The sequence below is a fragment of the Caretta caretta genome, chromosome 3, assembly GCF_965140235.1.
Source record: "Caretta caretta isolate rCarCar2 chromosome 3, rCarCar1.hap1, whole genome shotgun sequence".
Taxonomy (NCBI): Eukaryota; Metazoa; Chordata; order Testudines; family Cheloniidae; genus Caretta; species Caretta caretta.
The window spans coordinates 171,936,564-171,956,646 of record NC_134208.1 but is presented as its reverse complement, the minus strand read 5'-3'; the positions used below and the strand labels follow the sequence as shown (position 1 = coordinate 171,956,646).

The following is a 20,083-nucleotide window of genomic DNA, read 5'->3' as shown; positions in this document are numbered from 1 at the left end:
CCACCACTAAACTTTAACTAGGTTTACTAGGAAACATAGTTTGGACATGTCTTTCCCCCCCAAAATCCTCCCAACCCTTGCATCTCACTTCCTGGAGAAGGTTTGCTAAAAATCCTCACCAATTTGCATAGGTGACCACAGATCCAAACCCTTGGATCTGAGAAGAAGACTTTTAATAGAAGTAAAGGAATCACCTCTGTAAAATCAGGATGGTAGATACTTTACAGGGTAATTAGATTCAAAACATAGAAAATCCCTCTAGGCAAAACCTTAAGATACAAAAAAGACACACAGACAGGGATAGTCATTCTGTTCAGCACAGTTCTTTTCTCAGCCATTTAAAGAAATCATAATCTAACACATATCTAGCTAGATTACTTACTAAAAGTTCTAAGACTCCATTCCTGTTCTGTCCCTGGCAAAAGCAGTATACAGACAGACCCAGACCCTTTGTTTCTCTCCCTCCTCCCAGCTTTTGAAAGTATCTTGTCTCCTCATTGGTCATGTGCCAGCAAGGTTACCTTTAGCTTCTTAACCCTTTACAGGTGAGAGGATTTTTCCTCTGGCCAGAGGGGATTTTAAAGGGGTTTACCCTCCCCTTTATATTTATGACAGAGACTAACAAATTTATTTGAGCATAAGCTTTCGTGAGCTACAGCTCACTTCAACGGATGAAGTCAATGTGATTACTCACATAAGTAAGGGTTTCCAGGAGCAAGCCCATACTAACTATAGGTCACTTCATCAGAGCATTTATACTGACTGCAAAAAATTACCCACAGTATTATTTTGTCACAGGACCAATAACAATATCATTTTAATGTAACCTATAAATATTAAAAGATTATTTAACATTTCTTTTTAATTCCTTTTTTGTAAGCAACTGTGCATTTCAAATTACTATGGCAATTTCATTTAAACTATGTTCAATATAACCCACTAAAGTCTATTTGACAAATTCGCTTACTTCAGCTAACTAGATGGAAAAATTACTTACCTTACAATTCCCCTTTGAGGATATCATCTTGCAGGATTCTCACTATTGGGGCTTAGCTCCTTAGCATGAGACTGACAATATTCTGCTAACACTTAAAGAATTTTTCTCATCTCTCTCTTCCTGCATCCTTCTGTCTTATTCCCTATACACTATTCACTGTCTCATCCTCCTGTCTCATTCACAATTTCTGCAGTGAACAAAAAAGAGGTCCTACAGAGCGCAGCCTCATTCATGGTCAACAATGCTCATATGTAGTCATAATCTTGTAAAAGACATGCCAGTAATTTTTTGTGTGACCACCATCACCCATGAACAACTTCAACTATACAAAATCATGAGCCCGTTGTTCATACCCCATGTTTTCATGCTATGGGAATAAGAGTCAAAATCTAGTGCAATAGTTCACTATGTATATTAAAAATAAGCAGTGTGTTCCAAACCGTTTACAGACTCTCTTTAAAATAGATTAATGTGAGAGTTGAGAGTTTTGCCATGTTTTAGTTTTGTTTTTTTTAAAAGATAAGTGTGTATAATGTCTAATTAACAAAATAAAAACCTGTTTTTTTCAGTTTTCTTTCTTCTTAATAGATGCCCTTAACACACGAAAGATACATACTTCCCCATTAGGAATCTGGACTAAATGCTAGAAACCACTCTGTTTCAAAAATCAATAAATGACTGTGTCCTACATCCCACCAACAAGATTACATTATGGCAATCCAGTTTAAAGGTAATAAACATTACATTTAGAACATTATTGGCATCACTTCATTTACAGTAAATCAAACATACTGTATTCCAATAGAAGTCCAAACTGATTATAAAATTTGTGAGGTGCAAGTATTAGCTGAGTGGCAGTGGTCTCAGATAGCTCTAAAAATGAATACAGAGGAAGACCCCTTGCAGATTACCAATTTTGTGAATTACAAAATTTTTTTTTAAATTAAGATTTTTACACCACAAAATATACTTTCATCATTTATTTTGATATGAGAAATTTACTTATAAGTATTGATAATAGTTCTTTATAGCACACTAGTAAATAAACTGCAGAATGTTTTATAAAAGTAACATAGTCTCTGTAACATGAGACTTCACGACAGGCCTTCATGCTGCCCCATACTCCCACCTCAAACAGCCTCAATCCTGTCACAGGAAAACTTTCCCTAAGGATGAAGGTAGAGAGTTGAGTCTCCATGGCCATTCAAATCTCTGGTGCCTATTCAAAGACTGCCAACAAAGGGTGTAAATAACTTCAGTGGGGTTGCAGTTTTTATTATCTGGACATCTATCCACTGGGAACTGTCTGAGAATCCCAAATCATTTCTCATATGCCACTGAACACACAATAAATGATAAGAACTTATGGTCACTACCATCCTGGACTAGATCATCAGAAAGGTGAAATAATCCATGCCATTACCAATCTCCTGAGCATGCAAGCCCACACCCTTGTGGAAGGTTTGGTTTTAGAATTTTAAAAAGCAGAATCTTCCTGATCACGATGTACTGGCTGTTTTTCCATGTAATGCAGAATTATAAGAAATCACATAGCAATATTTCAACAAGTAATATCTTTGTATGAGGTACACGCAAATCTCCAAAACATCACAGCATTCAGAAATCGTGTTTATGGAAATCATACAAGAGCTGGGAAAATACTACTTGGGTTTTAAGAAAAATTACACATTTGCACTTGTCTGGGCGTTACATCACGTTTTATCAAGTAGTGTATAGGAATTTTACATATTCATGTACCTTGTTAAGTTCTTCTATTCGCCTGATCAGATATGGATTGCTTGAGGAGTTTTCAAAATAAACATAATCTGTAACAAAAGGCAGAAAGATATTTAATTATTTCAAAAGCAGTATTTGTAGAATGTTGTTTTTGTCAATGCACAATTCCCCTAACTCTAGAGGCTTATAAAAAGCAGGTGCTTCAGTCATATTCACTGCCAGATGCATATCTCGGTTATTACAACATTTTGAATATTTGTTGAGTTTTCAACCAATTATCTCATAACTCTTGGGATTAACTAAATAGAACCTCATTAAGGCCCTGATTCTGCAAAGATACATGTTTAACATTACACACTATGAATATTCCCAATGACTGTAAAGTTAAGTATGTGAATAAATCTTTGCAGGATCAAAGCCTACAATGCACTTACTAATCCACGTACTTTATAAATCTGCTTTAAAAACTGGCAGTCTCCCACAACCTCTCAGCAAACGATTTAACCTCGGTGTGCTGTATGGTGAGGTTTTGTATTACTGAGACATCGTTATTTTTATAAAATATGCTACTTGACATTTACTAGCAAATTTGGAAGTATTAATAAGTACAGTAGTCCAGATAAATGAACAAAGTACTTTTGTGATGCCTCATACTTGCTTTTGCTGACACCCCAGTTCAGTAAATAATTTGCAAAACACAGTAATTGGCAATAAATCTCCCAGTCACTAATGTTCATGAGCGAGATTCTTCTGTACTTGAATATGACAGCTAGTTTCATTGTTACAAAAATATTTTCAAAAGGGACAAGGAAGACTCTTCAGCTTCTCATGGCCAAAAGTTTATATATCACCCATAATGATGAACAAAAGTAACGTTTCCCTCAATTCAGTCTCTCAAAACCTACTTTTTCTTGGAGAGTCTCATAGACGATGCTCCACAAAATTCAAATAATACTTTGCATTTATATTTGAATGTATCTGTAGCAGGGTGGTCACACTGCTCTGGCTCAGAAGAGGTTAAAACCCAGCCCTTAGAGAGGGCTGGGGCTGAAAAAAAAAGCTAGGCTCATTGGGGAAACTGCCACAGCTGGGGCCATGCCCCAATCAGGCCACTGCTGGCCCTATAAAAGGGCTGTGAGCCAGGTGCTCAGGAAAATCTCTCTCTATCTGTGGAGAGAGCTAGACCTAGTTGCCTGGGAGCTAGGAAGGGTACCTGGTGTGGGGAAGGGCCAAGAGGCGCTCTAGTCTGGAAAACCCTCAGGCTACAGGCCTTGCTAAAGGCCAGGAAAGGTACTGAGGCTAGTGAGGTGTAGCCTGGGAATAGGCAGAGGCAGCTGGTCCAACCCCTTTGCTGATGATGAGTGGTTTACAGACTGCAGTCTGCCCCAGTGAGTGGGGGCTAGATGGTGACTGGCAGTAGCCACTGAAGTAAGGAGGGGATAGAGGGTTGGGTGTTCCCCTGGGAGGGAAGACCCAGAGTGTGGGTGCACTGCCAGGGGGCAGGACCCCAAGGTAAAGGGGCACTGGGGCCTGGGAGGGACATAGGGGGCCAGTGGCAGGTGAGGCACTGGCCTGCAGAGGGCACTCTGAGGCTGGAAAGAACTAATTCCCAGATGACCAGCAGGAAGTACTGCACTAGTGAGTCATCGCCTTGCTACAGTATCTTTGTATCCTGCACTAATGTCTGAATTTACCACTATGGAAACATGGTAGAATTAATGCATGGAAAAATAGTGAATGTACAGGGATTAACCTGCCCAAAAATCTTATATCTGCTTCAATAAAGGGGGGGGGGGGGAGATGGGAGTTTGAAAAAGAATGTATGGTTAATAGATCAAAAATATATATGTAATCATTGTGTGCCATATGTAGTGGGAGAAGGGATCATTTAGCAAGTCTAAGCTAGTGGTTCTCAACTTTTCTCATACCGTGATGCCATGTTACAGTAGAAAACCATTCTGGGACCCCTTCTCATTTAGTAATGAGGGTGGTTGCTACCTCCTGAAACTTCTTCATCTTCCCCTAAGAATTCCCAGGTTGAGAATCCAAAATCTAAGCAGCAGGGGCCAGACCGGGCAAATCCTTGCCCAGACTTCATGTCTCTTGTGAGAATTACTCACATGAGTAAGGGTGTATGGGCTCAAGACCTAAATTCCCTCTTGGAGAAAGAGGGCTTGTTGCTATAACTACATCACAGAATCATAGAAATGTAAGATGGAAAGAGATCTCAAGAGGTCATCCAGGGAAGAGAGCTGCACTGAGGCAGGACTAAATATTATCTAGCCCATCTCTGACAGATGTTTGTTTAACGCTGTTCTGAAAAACATCAAATGATTGAGATTCCACACGCTCCTGCAATTTCTAAATCTCCTTAGCTGTAATTTAAGCCCATTACTACTTGTTCTGTCCTCAGTGCATAAGGAGAAAAATGTATCCTCATTCTCTTTATAACAACTCTTTACACATACCTCCCCCTGTCTTCTCTTCTCCAGACCAAAAAAAATCAGTTTTTTCAAGCTTTCCTGATAGCTCATGTTTTCTAAACCTTTAATCATTTTTGTTGCTCTCCTCTGGTCTTTCTGCAATTCATCCACATCTTTCCCAAAGTGTGGTGCCCAGAACTGGACACAGTACTACAGTTGAGGTCTTATCAGAAGGGTGACCGTATGTCCCTTTTTGGTTGGGACAGTCCCTTCTTTTAGGCCCTGTCCCAGCCGTCCCAACTTTTTTGACAAAATTGGACACTTGCTCTCGATCATCTGTTAGCAAGAGCAAATGGGGGGGGGGAGAGGCACAATTTTGCCAAAAGTGGGGTAGGACCCCTAATGGGGTGTGGAGGAACGTGGGGGGGGGGGGGGGGGAGAGAAGGGGACCAGTGGCAACTGCAGCCCTGTGCTGGAGTGAGGGCTAAGGTGATCAGCTCAGGCCAGCCATCCTGCCCCATGTGCAAGGGGCAGAGGGAGGCATCAGGCAGCTCCACGCATGGGCAGGCAGAGGTAGCAGGGCTCACAGGAACTATCGCATGTGTGGGGAGATAGCAGATGTGGGTGGGCTGCAGGGGGGCTTGGGCCATCCTCCCTGAACTCAGTCCAGCCCCCTGTGGGTGAGAGGGAGGCAGGGGTAGGGTGGCAGGGATGCCTCAGGCTGGCCTGGGGGTGGCCCGTTTTTCCTTTGGGAAAATACGGTCACCCTGCTTATCAGTGCTCAGCAGAGAGGAAGAATTACTCATCTCACCTATAACACTCCTGCTAATACATCCTATAACAATGTTTGGTTATATGGTTTGGTTTTTTTTTGCAACTGTACCACATTGTTATCCACTATAACCCCCAGATCCTTTTCTGCCATACTCCTTCCTAAGCAGTTATTTCCTACACTGTATTTGTGCAGTTGACCCCTTGAGAGGGACAGACAGGAATGGAACTGATCTCACCTTCATCACTTTTACTATCTTTAATTTAGACCTTGTTAGCATAGGATTTGACAAAACCAGGACACACACAGGCCCTGTCCAGTCTTTGTCCTTTGTCTTTTTCCCTGATATGCATTGTAGGATGCTGGTTTGGGGAGTGATTGGGAGAGGAATGCTACTGAACAGTGAGATGGTATGGAAAAGCTAACTTCAGCTTTTCCTTTGGCACCATCACATGAGTGTAAACGTTGCATGAGGCATTTTACTGTGGGGGAGTGGAAAACTGTTGTTGCTTGTTTTTAACTGGCCTCCATTCCCCCTGTGCCAATGCACCCTGCACCCAACACAGCAGCTCCCACAGGAGCCAAGCTGATGGGTGGCAAGATAACAACTGCCCAACTTGACTTGGGGACGGGGGGGGGGGGGGATGGGAGAGGGTGTATGGAAACTGTTCCTTACAGGTAGCCCAAGACACTAGGCAACAATAAACAAGGTGAGACGTTTGTGTGCTGCAGAAGCCTCTGGATGGACACATGTTGCCCACTCCCATCAGGCCTGGGCAATGTTGGGGATGGGGGGGGGGGGGATGGGAGAGGGTGTATGGAAACTGTTCCTTACAGGTAGCCCAAGACACTAGGCAACAATAAACAAGGTGAGACGTTTGTGTGCTGCAGAAGCCTCTGGATGGACACAGGTTGCCCACTCCCATCAGGCCTGGGCAATGTTGGTTTGAGCCTGGCCCTTTCCTCCTTCCTGGCTGGGGAGACTAGTCCCCTCGGGGGCTGCTACTGGATAGGTTTAGCACATGCTGGGGCGGGAGAAGTGGCCTCCTTCCCTGTCCTCGTGGGAGGCCATCTCCCCTGATCTTTGGGGAGATGCTGCCCCTGTTGCATCCCCTGGTGGTGGCCGGCTGCAGGCAACAGGTGAGCGCCTTGTGCGCAGCCTACTGAGCCCGCTCCCCTTGACCTTTGGGGGCACTGCCCTGCCCTTTCCCCTCCCCCAGTGAAGGGGCCCGCGGCTCCTCTTCCCCCGGGGGGCAGGGGATGCTCCCCACCTCCCCTCGCGGGGTGCTGCCGCCCCTGTCCCGCTCGGGGGCGGGAGGCTGAGCCCATTTCCCCCCCCTGCGCAGGCCGAGGGCTGGGCTCCCTCCTTTCCAGGGCGGGCGGACTCCTTCACCTCCCCGGGCCCCGCTGGGGGCCCCCCGAGGGCGTGGGGCGCCTGGGCCGGGCGTGGGGGGCTGGGGTGTGCGCCAGGCTCCCTCCCCCCCCCGCACGCTGCGCACAGCGCGCGCCCCCGGGCCCGGCGCTCCCCGGACCCCACATACCTCCCACTCGGTACATGTTGGCCGCCATGTCTGCGCTCCGCGCCCTGCTCCTCCTGCCGCCTGGGCCGGGCCGGGCCGGGAGGGAGCGGCTCGCTCTGCCCCCCCGCCCCGCCCCGCCTCGGGCACCGCACCCCAGCCGCCGCGGCCCTCCCCGGAGCTGCCCGGCGCGGGGCGCGGCAGGCCAAGGGTTAAAGCGCCGCCGGGCCCGCAGCCCTCCTGGGTTGCCCGTGTGGGGACGCGAGCGGCGCCAGCGCACGGAGGGCCCTGCCCGGGCGGACGCTGCACCAGCGCCGTGTCCCGCTGCGCATCGGGGGAGGAGGGGTTAAAAGTTTCCCTCGTGGTTCTGGCCCCAAAAGGACAAGCGAGGACGGAGTCCGTTGGCTTGGGGGGGCCTTGGCATGGGGGGGGCATTGGGGGCAGGAGTGCATTGGTGCGTGGAGGCAGTGATGCCCTGGTACATGGGAGGGCTGGGTGCAGGAAGTGCATTGTATGTTGAGGGTGAGTGCATTAGCATATGCAATAGCAGAGCAAGAGGCTATGACTGAGTGTGTTTCTGGGTCGGAATGTGCCAGGGGTGGCGGTGTGGGCATAAGCATGGAGGGGTCTGTGGCTAGGTGGGTGGGAGTCTAGGTGAGTCGCAGAGCAGCACAGGTGAGTGTAGACGTGTGACAGCAGGACAGTGATTGTCCAATGCACAAGCACACTGTGCACCTGTACACGGATGCACTCGAATGTGTGTCTGTGCATGACAATTGTGCAGGGGGGGTGAAGCTGTGCATCAACATGGGTCAGTGTATATGACTGAGTGTATATTCTTTTGTGTGTGCTCATGTATGGGTATCTACGAGCTTGTCTGCCTAGATGTCTGAGTTTGTGCATCTGTAGCATGTGTGCATTTGTGTACACAAAGGGTATGTATGTTACCCCCTGAAGGATTTAAATCCAGCATTTCCTTTGAGATAATTGTGTTACACTTCAATTGTCCCTTGTTTTAGATACAATTATAGTACTTTCCAATGAAAGTTGGTGTTCTCTCACTGTATTTCCATCAAAATGTTGAATTGCAAAACTGATCTAATCAATAATGCTGTTTATCCTAAAGGAATTATACTTTGCAGCTTTTATATGATTTCCCAACAACTTTGCAAACATTTCAAATACCATCTTTGTTGCACCCATTTTTATAACTATTATGCCAATTATTGCTATACTCATTTACAGATAACCGGTCATAGTTTTGTTTAAGTGATTTGGTCAAGCTCTGGCAGCAGCAGAGTTAGGAGTTAATTAGAGCTTCCTGGTTCTTTGTCCCACTGGATCATAGTTTCTACTTAACATGAATTTAATTACTTTACATAATAATGCATTCTGTGCTGTTTTTCTCCACATCTTGTTTAGGGTCTTAGTTCCATGCTGTACCTCATCTTTGGTCTACAGAAAGAGTGACTGTAATGACTATTGTGATTATCAAACACAAATTCTCCCATTGGGTAGCTATAATCATCAAAGTTGTTTACCTATTTATTCACTGGAACATCTAGTTTCTCATTTGTTTTTTCCCTGATGTTGGGTTTGTGTGTTTTAGCTGTAGGACACTATTCAGGATACAATCTGTCCTTCGGTTATACTGATGATCTCCTTTGCTTCTCTCAAACGTATTAATCAAAATTTGGTGGCATATGGAATTTCTTTTGCTGTTTTTGATAACCTTGCTCATTGGTGAAAAGCATTCAGAAAAGTCTTAGGTATAGCCTAGAAAAGCTAAGGTAAAACGGACTTCTAGCAACTCATCTCAGAATCAATAAATGCTGAAGAATTGTTTACAAATCAAATTGATTTTGAAGTGTTTCCACAACTTTTATATTTTTGTAACAAAAATATACTTCTCCCTTATTTGAAATTTATTACATGAAAAACAACCATTTTTAACAGCTGGGTTCTAGTTTGGACTGTTGCCTTTTAAAAGAAAAGCTTCTGGTTTGGAGTGGGAGGGGGTTTCTTACATAAAGGATCATGGGTCATTCATTTCATGTCCCAGAATTTCTGTTTGTGTGTCTTGAACTCTTTCAAGCTGAAAGAAAAGGAGTACTTGTGGCACCTTAGAGACTAACCAATTTATTTGAGCATGAGCTTTCGTGAGCTACAGCTCACTTCATCAGATGTTTACTGTGGAAACTGCAGCAGACTTTATATACACACAGAGAATATGAAACAATACCTCCTCCCACCCCACTGTCCTGCTGGTAATAGCTTATCTAAAGTGATCAACAGGTGGGCCATTTCCAGCACAAATCCAGGTTTTCTCACCCTCCACCCCCCACACACACAAATTCAATGTGGGCTTCAGAGTGGGCTAGCCAGCAGTATGTGTACCCACGGTATACATCTGATGAAGTGAGCTGTTGCTCACGAAAGCTCATGCTCAAATAAATTGGTTAGTCTCTAAGGTGCCACAAGTACTCCTTTTTGCGAATACAGACTAACACGGCTGTTCCTCTGAAATCTTTCAAGCTGGCATCTCATTTCTTCCCTGATCTAAAGGGAAATGTAGTGTAGAATTCAAGCTGGGGGGGAGGCGCTAGGGGTGAGGAATCAATAGCCATAATAAATATAAGGGTTTTTTTTCTTGTCTTCAGTGCATATTTAAGCTAATCGCATGCCGACATCATTTTTTATTAAATGAGCCTGAAACTATTAGGTTAAGATTTCTCATATGTTGTTGAACAGTGCACTTTTCATTTCCTGTGTACGTGGTTCCAATGGAAAACAAGAGCAACTCAGTGTTTCTGCTACTGCAACACATTAAATGAGTGCATGAAATCTATAGAGTCACCTATCATCCCACCCCCATTTAAAAAAACAAGAGAGCCCCACATTTTGAAAGGGAAATCTGAATTCCTCACCTATCCTGCCCACTGGAAGGAAAATGTGCTAGTGGGAGATGACCGGGGATGCCCCAGAAATTGTATTCAGAGAGCAGAAGTTGTACTTTAGCATACATTTCTCTGAACTGTCTGACACTACACTGGCACCTCACCTGGAATTCAAAAAAGAATCCTACTGCTTAACACTCCAAGTAGTGAATGATACAAAAGATTAAATAACATGGAAGGCTCAAGGAAATGCAATTTGGCAAGCAAGAAAACAATTAATTCAGAGGGTTGATTAGGCTTGTTCCATGCAGTCATTACCACTCTTTAAAAATGCCGGTGAGCTCTTCTCCTTAGTCCAAATTTGCACTGCAACTCTAGATGAGTTCCCCCCACACATGTAAAAGCTCCAAAGCTTGTGTCTCTCACCAACTGAAGTTGGTCCAATAAGAAATATTACCTCATCCACCTTATTTCCCCACACTCTTTCGTTCTCACATTCTTTCAGGAGTCGGTTTCTGGGCTTTTCTTCCATGGGCAGGAAAGGCGAGCTGAAGATGCATATTTATATGTGCAAAGGGAAGAGGGTGGTTGAAGAATACACTTTTCCTTCAAGCACATGGGAGGTGTAATGTCCTGAGGACAATCTCCACAGATTCCTGAGAAGGACAAGGACAACCAAAAAAAGAGAGGTTACCTCAGAGAACCCATCCAGGTTTTAGTCAGGGGCAGACTTCAAGAATTCCTGGGTCACAAAGCATACAGAGCAGGTGTGATAAATAAAGTTTATGTACTTCAATATTGAGCCTCAGAAGTCAGAACCTGGTTCTCTATTTCCTCACACCTGTAGTCACTTACACCTGTCCTAAATGAATGGTAAATACCATTTTACACAGGTGTAAGTGATTAAACAAGGTGTAAGGGAGTTGCAAATCCTGCCTTTAAGGAACTCCCCAGGCAGCTGAGGTATAAGAGGGGTAGCAGACATATTCAGTTTTACAGCCTGTGTGTGTGTGTTAAGAGGCAGGAGTTTCCACACACACCTCAGTTGTACGAGGTGGCTGCAAATTCACTGATCCAGTTCTTTTTCCATGAGATCCACTAGCACAAAACTTAAATGAGCTCTGGGAACTTTCCATTGGGTTCTGAACTAAAATATAACAATGCAACCCAAATGCTTTATTACTTATTTTTCCTCCCCTATTTTTCCAATTTCTGTGATTTAAGGCTCGTGCAAAGGCTCTGTCTTAATCCTATAATGAATTTTATTCAACTATTAATAAACTTGTCTGCGGGGGGGGATTTAAAATCAAGCACTTACAAAATCTGAGCACTGCGTGGAGAGTGTATACCCATGTAAATATTGAAAAACAGGTTAGACCAGTTACCGTAACTAAAATGGAAAAGAGCAGGGAGTATTTTATCACTGGCATTGATGGGGGGGGGGAAGAAACAGAAGATACGTGGCCCTACCCATCTGTGACCCAGAGGCCCACTGGTAATTAACTATTCTGTGTCAGTAACTCTTGTCAGGCCTGAAATACTCGCTACCTCTAACGCATGATTGTCGTGATATATACCCAAAAGGTGGCATGTAATATATCATTGGAGAACTAATAACCCACTGATCATTAATACTTTTGCATGGTGTATGTACAAGCTGTGTACAAAATTATAAATATGTGCTAGAATTATGTTCTTAAAATGTGTTTGGCAAGCAGTGCATAAGCACAGCCTGCCTTATATAAAAGAATTGGGGTAGCAGACATTCAGTAAATAATATTGAAGTACATAATGTGCTAGTGTATTTGCTTGTCTGACCAGCCTTGTCATCATGCAGAGACAATGAAGGTATATTTACATATAAGATAAAGAAAAGGAACTTTATCTGAGAATACATTTTAAAAGTTTGCAGGTCTATAAAGTCAGGGGGGTCTGAATCTTAAATGAAAAGTAATTGAATCAACTGATGGTATATCATATTTACTGTATTATAAAAGGGCATCAAGTAAGGTCTTTTCTGAAAGTCTGGGACACGCTGCTGATTAATATTGTTAAATGTGTGCATTAACATTATATGAGGAAATATGGATACTCACTTATATGCTTTAAAGTCTGTGTCCTATCATAGGGAGAAACAGGTTTTCTCCCAGACAGGAGGGAAGACCGCTATCTACCTGTCTCCAGTGTAAATTGAGCATTATGGAATTGAAACAATGGGAGCTCCATTTACATACAAATCAGTAGGAGGATGGGAAGTCAACCAGAAGGGAAGAACAGCAGGAAGCCTTCCTGCCTCTTGTAACAGTCCATGATCTTTGGGAGGTATAAGCAGAAACAGGAAGCCATTTTGGTAACCATCACTTGGGGGATTTAAGGGCCTAGAGAGCACTTGAAATCACAGAGCATGGGATCCTTCCATAAAGGGGGTGTTGAAGTCTCTGGGAACTGAGTTTAGTTAAACATACATAGGCAGAGATTGTGACTTGCTAAAAAATTTTAATCTTAGAAGCATATTTTTTACTTTTGTTTACTTATAACACTTTCTGTCTTAATCGTTTGTACTTGGTATCACTTAATCCTATCCCTTTTAAGTAAACTTGTTTTTTCTTTTACTATAAATAGGGTCCTACCAAATTCACGGCCATGAAAAACGCATTATGAACTATGAAAGCTGGTCTCCCCCCATTGTGATGGGTTGTACCCATCCCGGATGCCACCTGATATACTGGGGTCCATTATATGCTCATTACCCAGCATCACATACGCACCTCCTTTTGGGGTGTAAACCCAAAATAATATTGTATTCTGCTGTATAGAGACCTGTACAGCGCAAGCACATAAAAATTGCCTCTGTCCTCAGTGTGGAGGGAGATATGCTCAGCTTTTTGCCCTCCCCCCCATATGAATTGCACAAACTGAGTTTTGGAATAAACAAATAAAATTAACTACAAAGGGTAAATTTTAAGTGATTATAAGGGATAGCAAACCGAACAAAGCAGATTACTGAGCAAATAAAACAAAACACGCAAACTAAGCTTAATACATTAAAGAAACATGTTACAAATAGTAATTTCTCCCTCTAAATGTTTTAGGCAGGGTGCAGAGTTTCTGCAGCACAGAGTTCCAGTTATTCCTCTTCACAGGCTAGACCCTTGTCTCAGCCTGGACTCAGCCCTTGCTTTTCCCCAGCTTAGTTTCTTTGTTTCTTCAAGAAGAAAAGGAGTACTTGTGGCACCTTAGAGACTAACAAATTTATTTGAGCATAAGCTTTTGTGAGCTACAGCTCACTTCATCAGATGTAGCTCACAAAAGCTTTGCTCAAATTTGTTAGTCTCTAAGGTGCCACAAGTACTCCTTTTCTTTTTGCAGATACAGACTAGCATGGCTGCTACTCTGAAACCTGTCATTTTATTTCTTCAGGTGTTTTTTAGCAGTCTTCCTTCTTGGGCAGGGATGCAGTGGAGAAGAGCCCTGATTGACTCATTTTCCAGCCTTAAGTAGGATTTACATAAGGCAGGAATCTTTCCCCCAGTGGAAAAATACTAGCAGTGTCCAAGGTGGTACTCCATACCAGGTGACATCACATGACTGCAGTGTTAAAGCACCATGAGACAAGGTTTATTGGTAATGTCCGCAGGAAGGAATTTCAGGAGGATGAGATCAACATCTTCAAAGACCCATCATCTTTCCTAATGGCTCATCCAGGCTGGTTGCATACTGTGTGGTGGGTGTTTCCCAGGTGTAACCACAGTTGTAATTGTTAGTCAATATTCCTAACTTCAGATACAGAAATTATTCCTATACAACTAGGATAATCATATTCAGTAAAACATAACCTTTCCAATGATACCTTACATGATCCATCTTGCTTGAAACATTTTAGTTATGCCATCTTCATATCATAACATTCATATGAAGAATATGGGGTGTGCCATCAGCTGTGAAATCTAGTCTTGTGTGTGTTTTTGCCCTATACTATATTAATTTTATAGGGGAGACTAGTGTTCCTCAAATTGAGGGTCCTGACCTAAAAGGGAGTTGCGGGGTGGGTGTCACAAGATTATTTTAGGGGGAGATCATGGTATTGCCACCCTTACTCCTGCGCTGCCTTCATAGTTGGGTGGCCGGAGAGTGCCAGCTGCTGACTGAGGGCCCGGCTCTGCCAGCAGCAGTGCAGAAGTAAGGGTGGCAATACCGGACCAGGCCATCCTTAGTTCTGTGCTGCTGCTGGTAGCGGCTCTGCCTTCAGAGCTGGGTTCTGGTCCAGCAGGCACTACTCTCCAGTTGCCCAGCTCTGAAGGCAGCACCGCCGCCGCCATCACCTGCAGCAGTAAGGATAACAGTACCGCACCCCCCACACACACACAATAACCTTGCAGACCCCCCCCCAACTCCTTTATTGGGTCAGGACCCCTACAATTTCAACACCATGAAATTTCAGATTTAAATAGCTGAAATCATGAAATTTACTATTCTTTAAAAATCCTATGACTGTGAAGTTGACCAAAATGGACCGTGAATTTGGTAGGGCCCTAACTATAAACCAATTCAGTGCTGTTATTGAAATAAGAGTGTTTGTTAAACCGTAGTTAAACTAATGCACTGCAGTGTATTGTCTCTTAATAACTTCTATCAGAGTTCGTCGAGAGCACTGAGCACTGCAGGGCAGGCATTTCTGGGTAAATTTGGAACTGGGGAGGTGTTGGAGTCACCCTGCATAAAATAACTGAGCAGGGGAAGTCAGGGTGTGACCTCTATGCTTGTAGTCTGGCTGTTGGTGTCTGGGCTATATATTTTTTCACATGGGGGATTGGATGGCTTAGGGGACTGATAATGTGTATAGAGCCTCTTATCCCTAGGTATCTGCCTTAAAGCCCAACCAAGGTTAGCAATGGCCAAATATAGTTCCCAATCATTGGCCATTCAGTGGCCTATATAAAATGAGTTTGGTGAGCTCAGGCCAGTTCCCAAAAGTATTCATATTACAGTCAACCACTGCCGCTGCTGCCACCACCACCCTCTCAGAGTGGAGATTAAGGTTTCAAAAGGCTTGAACTATCCTTTCACCCTTACAAGTGGTCAGGTATTTTATCATGGGGAAAGGAGGGGAACTTCCACTCTAGCTGTCATCCTGTGTTCTATTCTGGTCTAAATAGAGCTTCAGTCCCCAAGGATCTCACTCTAGCACCTTTCATCAGCAATAAGGTCTTGAGCCTGCAACCCTTGGCCATATTTACATGAGTGATCCTATTTATTTATGAACTTGCGTAAGGGGTTGCAGGATCAGACTCACAATTCAATAGCTTAAAAATGCTTTTTAGATGTCTTGTTTATAAATATTCTCAGGTGTATGTTCAAAAATGGTTAACTTTGCCATATCCCACATAGTTTGGGACACTTTTTAACTACAAAGAGTCCTCCACGTGAGTGAATTTATCGTAAAGGCCTTGCAATTTCTTACTTTCATGCCATTATTATTAAAGAGAATGGAAGCTTTGAGCCCACAACCCTGCAAGGTAATGACCACCTCCTGGGAGGTGTTTGGCACCTTGACTGAGATGTGCTTGGTACTGTGCAGGGTTGGGGTACCTTAAAACATCCATTGACTCCAGTGGGAGTTTTGGAATTCACTGGTAAGGAACAAGGATACATTCCAAGAGGTACTCAGCTCTTTGCAGAATCAGATCTTGCTAGGGGAACACCTCTTTGGGGCAGTGAAAGAGGAGAGGCAGCATGAGCCACCCATATTGTTCTAGCAAGGTCTGGTGCCACTTTGAGTTGGTGTGTTCCGGTCTATTGGGAGCTTACTTCCGCAGATGTGATTGACAAGGCTGAGGGGTTGTTTGAATGCCAGAAGAAGGGGTTCAGGAAAGATCTCTTTCGAAACATGGTCCCCATCGAGTACGGGTTGTAATTTTTTAATGATACACCATATGGGTTCCAGTGTGGGATTGTAGGTTTCAAGTATGGGTATGCAGTTAAAGGGTTGTGTTCTCCCCCACTGCCATATTGAAGCAGGTTCTCTTGGGTATTTGGGTGGCCTGTTCCACGATGTGATATACTTCCCTTGTGAAGTATCCTTAAAGGAGGCATGTAGTCCAAATATGTCTCTGGCTGACAACTTCACTTCGCAGTTCTTTTGAAGATGGAAAACACATTGTCACTTTTGCTGGTGTCACAGTGCCCACTTGAGTGATTGCTACAGAGAAATTGTGATGTATTAATTTAGATGGAATGAATGAGCCAAAGGTATTAATATAACCCAGTCATTGTTTAACATTGTTTGTTTGGACAAAGTTCAGCATTTCGTATAGAGACCTCGGCCAACGTAATACTACGGGAAACATCATTAAAAATTATTTAAACATTTTATTAAAGATAAAGGAAAACAGTTAAAGCATTTGAAATGTAAAGTATTGAGGCTTTAATTTTAACATCCTTTCTTAACTCTCTCCAGCTAAAGGGAAAGATTTTAAAAGGAAAAATCCCTTTGGCTGAAAGTCTCTTAGCTTTCAGAGGACAGAGGGTAATAACTGTCCTTTTGGGGAAAAGAAGTTAGTTGCAATGGGCTGCATCGGTTTTTGCTGCAGCTGCTAAAATTCGATCCTCTTTCATCCCAGGTGGTGATTGGGATTCAGCTGGAGCTGGTAGAGGTGGCAATGTCATCTGAGTCCCCCACTCTGGCCTGATCTGGTGAGGACATTTCTCAAACAAGGATGGAAAAAGGTCCAGGGTCTTAGGAGATGGTGTGGATTGCGGCCATGATGGTGAAGCTTGCTCCAGTAGGCATGCTCTCTCCTCAAAGTCTCCTCCTGTTCTAATGTGTACTAATTTTCCAATGACGACAAACTGGGGGAGCATAGCGTTAAGTAAAGAGTTAAGATGAGCCACTTAACCTGAAGTGGTGATCAGATCTTTTGTTTTCTCTAGGTTTAATCTATTGAGAAGCAATTAACTGTACAGCCTGTGAATAAAGGGATAAACAGTTGTCCACCCACAAGAATTAGAAGTCTAACACAATAAAGTGACATCATTTCCCTTTCCTCTGGCATGAAAGGGGTGGATTTCAAAGTGATTCTAAACGAACTAACCAGGAAAGCCAGACAAAAGGTCCCCGAAATTGGTTGGCGCTCCCCTGATTAAACAGGAAATGTTGTGTGCTCAAGATCTCTAATTTTCCAGGTACCATGACCTTCCTAGACACAGCAACGTAGATTGATTTTCCTGTGCGGAAGGAGGGTCTCCATAGGATGGTGGGGAAAACAGGTAAGTGAATGCTGGTATGGAAGTTTGATTGATTTGACAGAGCTACACAGAGGTGGGTGATGCAAGAGAGAGTCTGATGCCTCTGGCTTAACCCCTTCAGTAGATTGGTCCCAAGCCCTATGGAACCTGTTCTATAGGTGTGGATGATGGGAGGGAGAGAGCAGCATGGAGACAGCACTCCCACTTTCTGGATCCTTATCTCCTCCACTCCCAGGAGCAGCAGTGTTTGTATAACGCCTATTCTACTTTTCTATAATAGTAGATACACATGTGGATTTGAAGCCTCCAGTATCTATAATTTGTAATTGCTCCGTTACTGAACCTGCTTGGAGTGAAAGGGAGAGAACAGAGCCATAGGTAAAAACAAACCCTGGACCTAAGAAAATCCCACACCTGTCTGTGCATCTATTTCCTATTTATAGGGCCCTATCAAATTCAGTCCATTTTGGGCAATTTCACAGTCATAGGATTTTAAACATCATAATCCGGCTATTTAAATCTGAAATTTCAGTGTTGTGATTGTAGGGGTCCTGACCCAAAAAGGAGTTGGCGGGGGGTGGGGGTGGGGGGGTTGGAAGGGTTACTGTAAGCAGGGATTGCGGTACTGCAACCCTTACTTCTGCACTGCTGCTGGCAGAGGTGCTACCTTCAGAGCTGGTCAGCTGGAGAGCGGCGGCTGCTGGCCGGGAGCCCAGCTCTGAAGGCAGAGTTGTCGCCGCCAGCAGCAGCGCAGAAGTAAGGATGGCATGGAATGATATTGCTACCCTTACTTCTGTGGTGCTGTCTGCAGAGCTGAGCCCTCAGTCAGCCACTGTCCAGCTGCCCAGTTCTGAAAGCAGCAGCACAGAAGTAAGGGTTGGCGGGGTATGGTATTGCCACTCTTTCTTCTGCACTGCCTTCAGAGCTGGGTGCCCAGCCAACAACCGCCGCTCTCCAGCAGCCAAGCTCTGAAGGCTGTGCAGAAGAAAGGGTGGCAATACCACCCTTAAATCTTGTGACTACCCTGCAACTCCCTTTTGGGTCAGGATCCCAAATTTGAGAAATTCTGGTCTCCCCTATGAAATCTGTATAGTATAGGGTAAAAGCATACAAAAGAACAGATTTCATGGAGGCAGACCAGATTTCACGGTCCATGATGCATTTTTCATAGCTGTGAATTTGGTAGGGCCCTGCCTATTTATGACCATGGTTCAGAAGACAGAAACAAATAGCCTGACCTCTTTAGAAATCAGTAAAGAAACTGCCACAGAAGAAATGCATCTTTTGTTGACAATCAACAGTACTGTATGTATTTTTACATATGTATGGGTCAGATATCTCAAAGGACTCGTGACTAAATATAATGTAGGTATTTTCGTTAAAAATATGAAAACAATGGTTCAGCAATTAAATTATGAGCCCATATTTAGATTTTCACATTTAAGTTGAATGCTGTAAAAATGGCACCATATGTCTCTATACTTCATAGAAAACTGGTGCTTATGTCAATAACAACGCAGGCCAATCTTTATGAATTGACAGTTTCTGCAAATATAGAAAATTGGTAATTATGACTGAACAGTTATCTATATAGGATATTGTATATGTGCATGAATAGATTCCAACTATTTTCTGTAAAGGTCACTCCTTTGACCAGAGGCCAAACCTTGTTCACCTTACTCACGCAGGTGCTTGCATTGAAGTCAGTGGGAATATTTGTGTGAGGCAATCGGGATTTGGCCCCACAGACTGGTTGTTAGCATCGAACTATATATTCCTTGCACCCACATATGTTGTCTTTCATTGATTAGTTCCATTAATGAAAACCAGTCTAATGGCATTCATTCACCTGCTTTAGATGAGGGGGGAAAACTGTTATTTATCTAAACATTCCATTTTCAGTGTGCAAGAAAGCTGCTTTTTCCCCATATGAATAATCCTTACTCACATAAGTAATCCTAGTGTGAGTAAGGATTATGCTATATGCAGTGTTGTAGCCGTGTTCTTCCCAAGATATTAGAGACAAGATGGGTGAGGTAATGTGTGTGTCTCTCTCTCTAACAGAAGTTGGTCCAATAAAAGATAAGCTTTTGATTTTATACAGAGCTCTTCTTTGGGTTTAAGGATTATGATGTAAGGATTAAAATATCTGTACGTTTCCTTTATCAGTCTCGTCCTCCAGAACTTTCATTACACCTGCCAAGACAGTTTCAATTCCCATCCTATGAGAGTTTCAGCCCAGAACAGTAACAGCCTGAGGTTTTAGGGTGCAGACTTGCAGCCCTTTTCATTTGCTGGTGGATAGAAGATGTAGGGCCAGATACTGCTTCCACTGAAGTCAATGGGAGTTTTGCTATTGACTTCAAGGGGAGCAGGATTAGATTTCTATACTTTTTTTTTTTGGTCATCTCTGACGCGAAACTGAGAATCAGGGAGAGTCACAGCCATGGTACAGAGACACACCTGCAGCAGTCCTAAATGAAGCCATTTTTGCT

General features: G+C 43.6%; 1 protein-coding gene across 4 annotated transcripts in view; it reads right to left on the bottom strand.

Moving 5' to 3' along the window:
- The window catches only part of MTA3 (metastasis associated 1 family member 3), a 264,399-nt gene extending 256,507 nt beyond the window's left edge, over positions 1-7,892 (bottom strand). For 2 of the 4 annotated variants that reach the window (XM_048843022.2, XM_075127130.1), the window contains exons 1-2: positions 7,471-7,889; positions 2,756-2,823 (exon numbers count right to left, since the gene is read on the bottom strand). In XM_048843022.2, the coding sequence (XP_048698979.2) occupies positions 2,756-2,823; positions 7,471-7,498 (96 nt within the window). In that variant the 5' untranslated portion in view covers positions 7,499-7,889. Of the gene's footprint in view, positions 1-2,755; positions 2,824-7,470 lie in introns of all 4 variants that reach the window. The other 2 variants (XM_048843021.2, XM_075127129.1) reach the window with 2 other exon arrangements.
- Between the last annotated feature and the right edge of the window lie 12,191 nt (positions 7,893-20,083).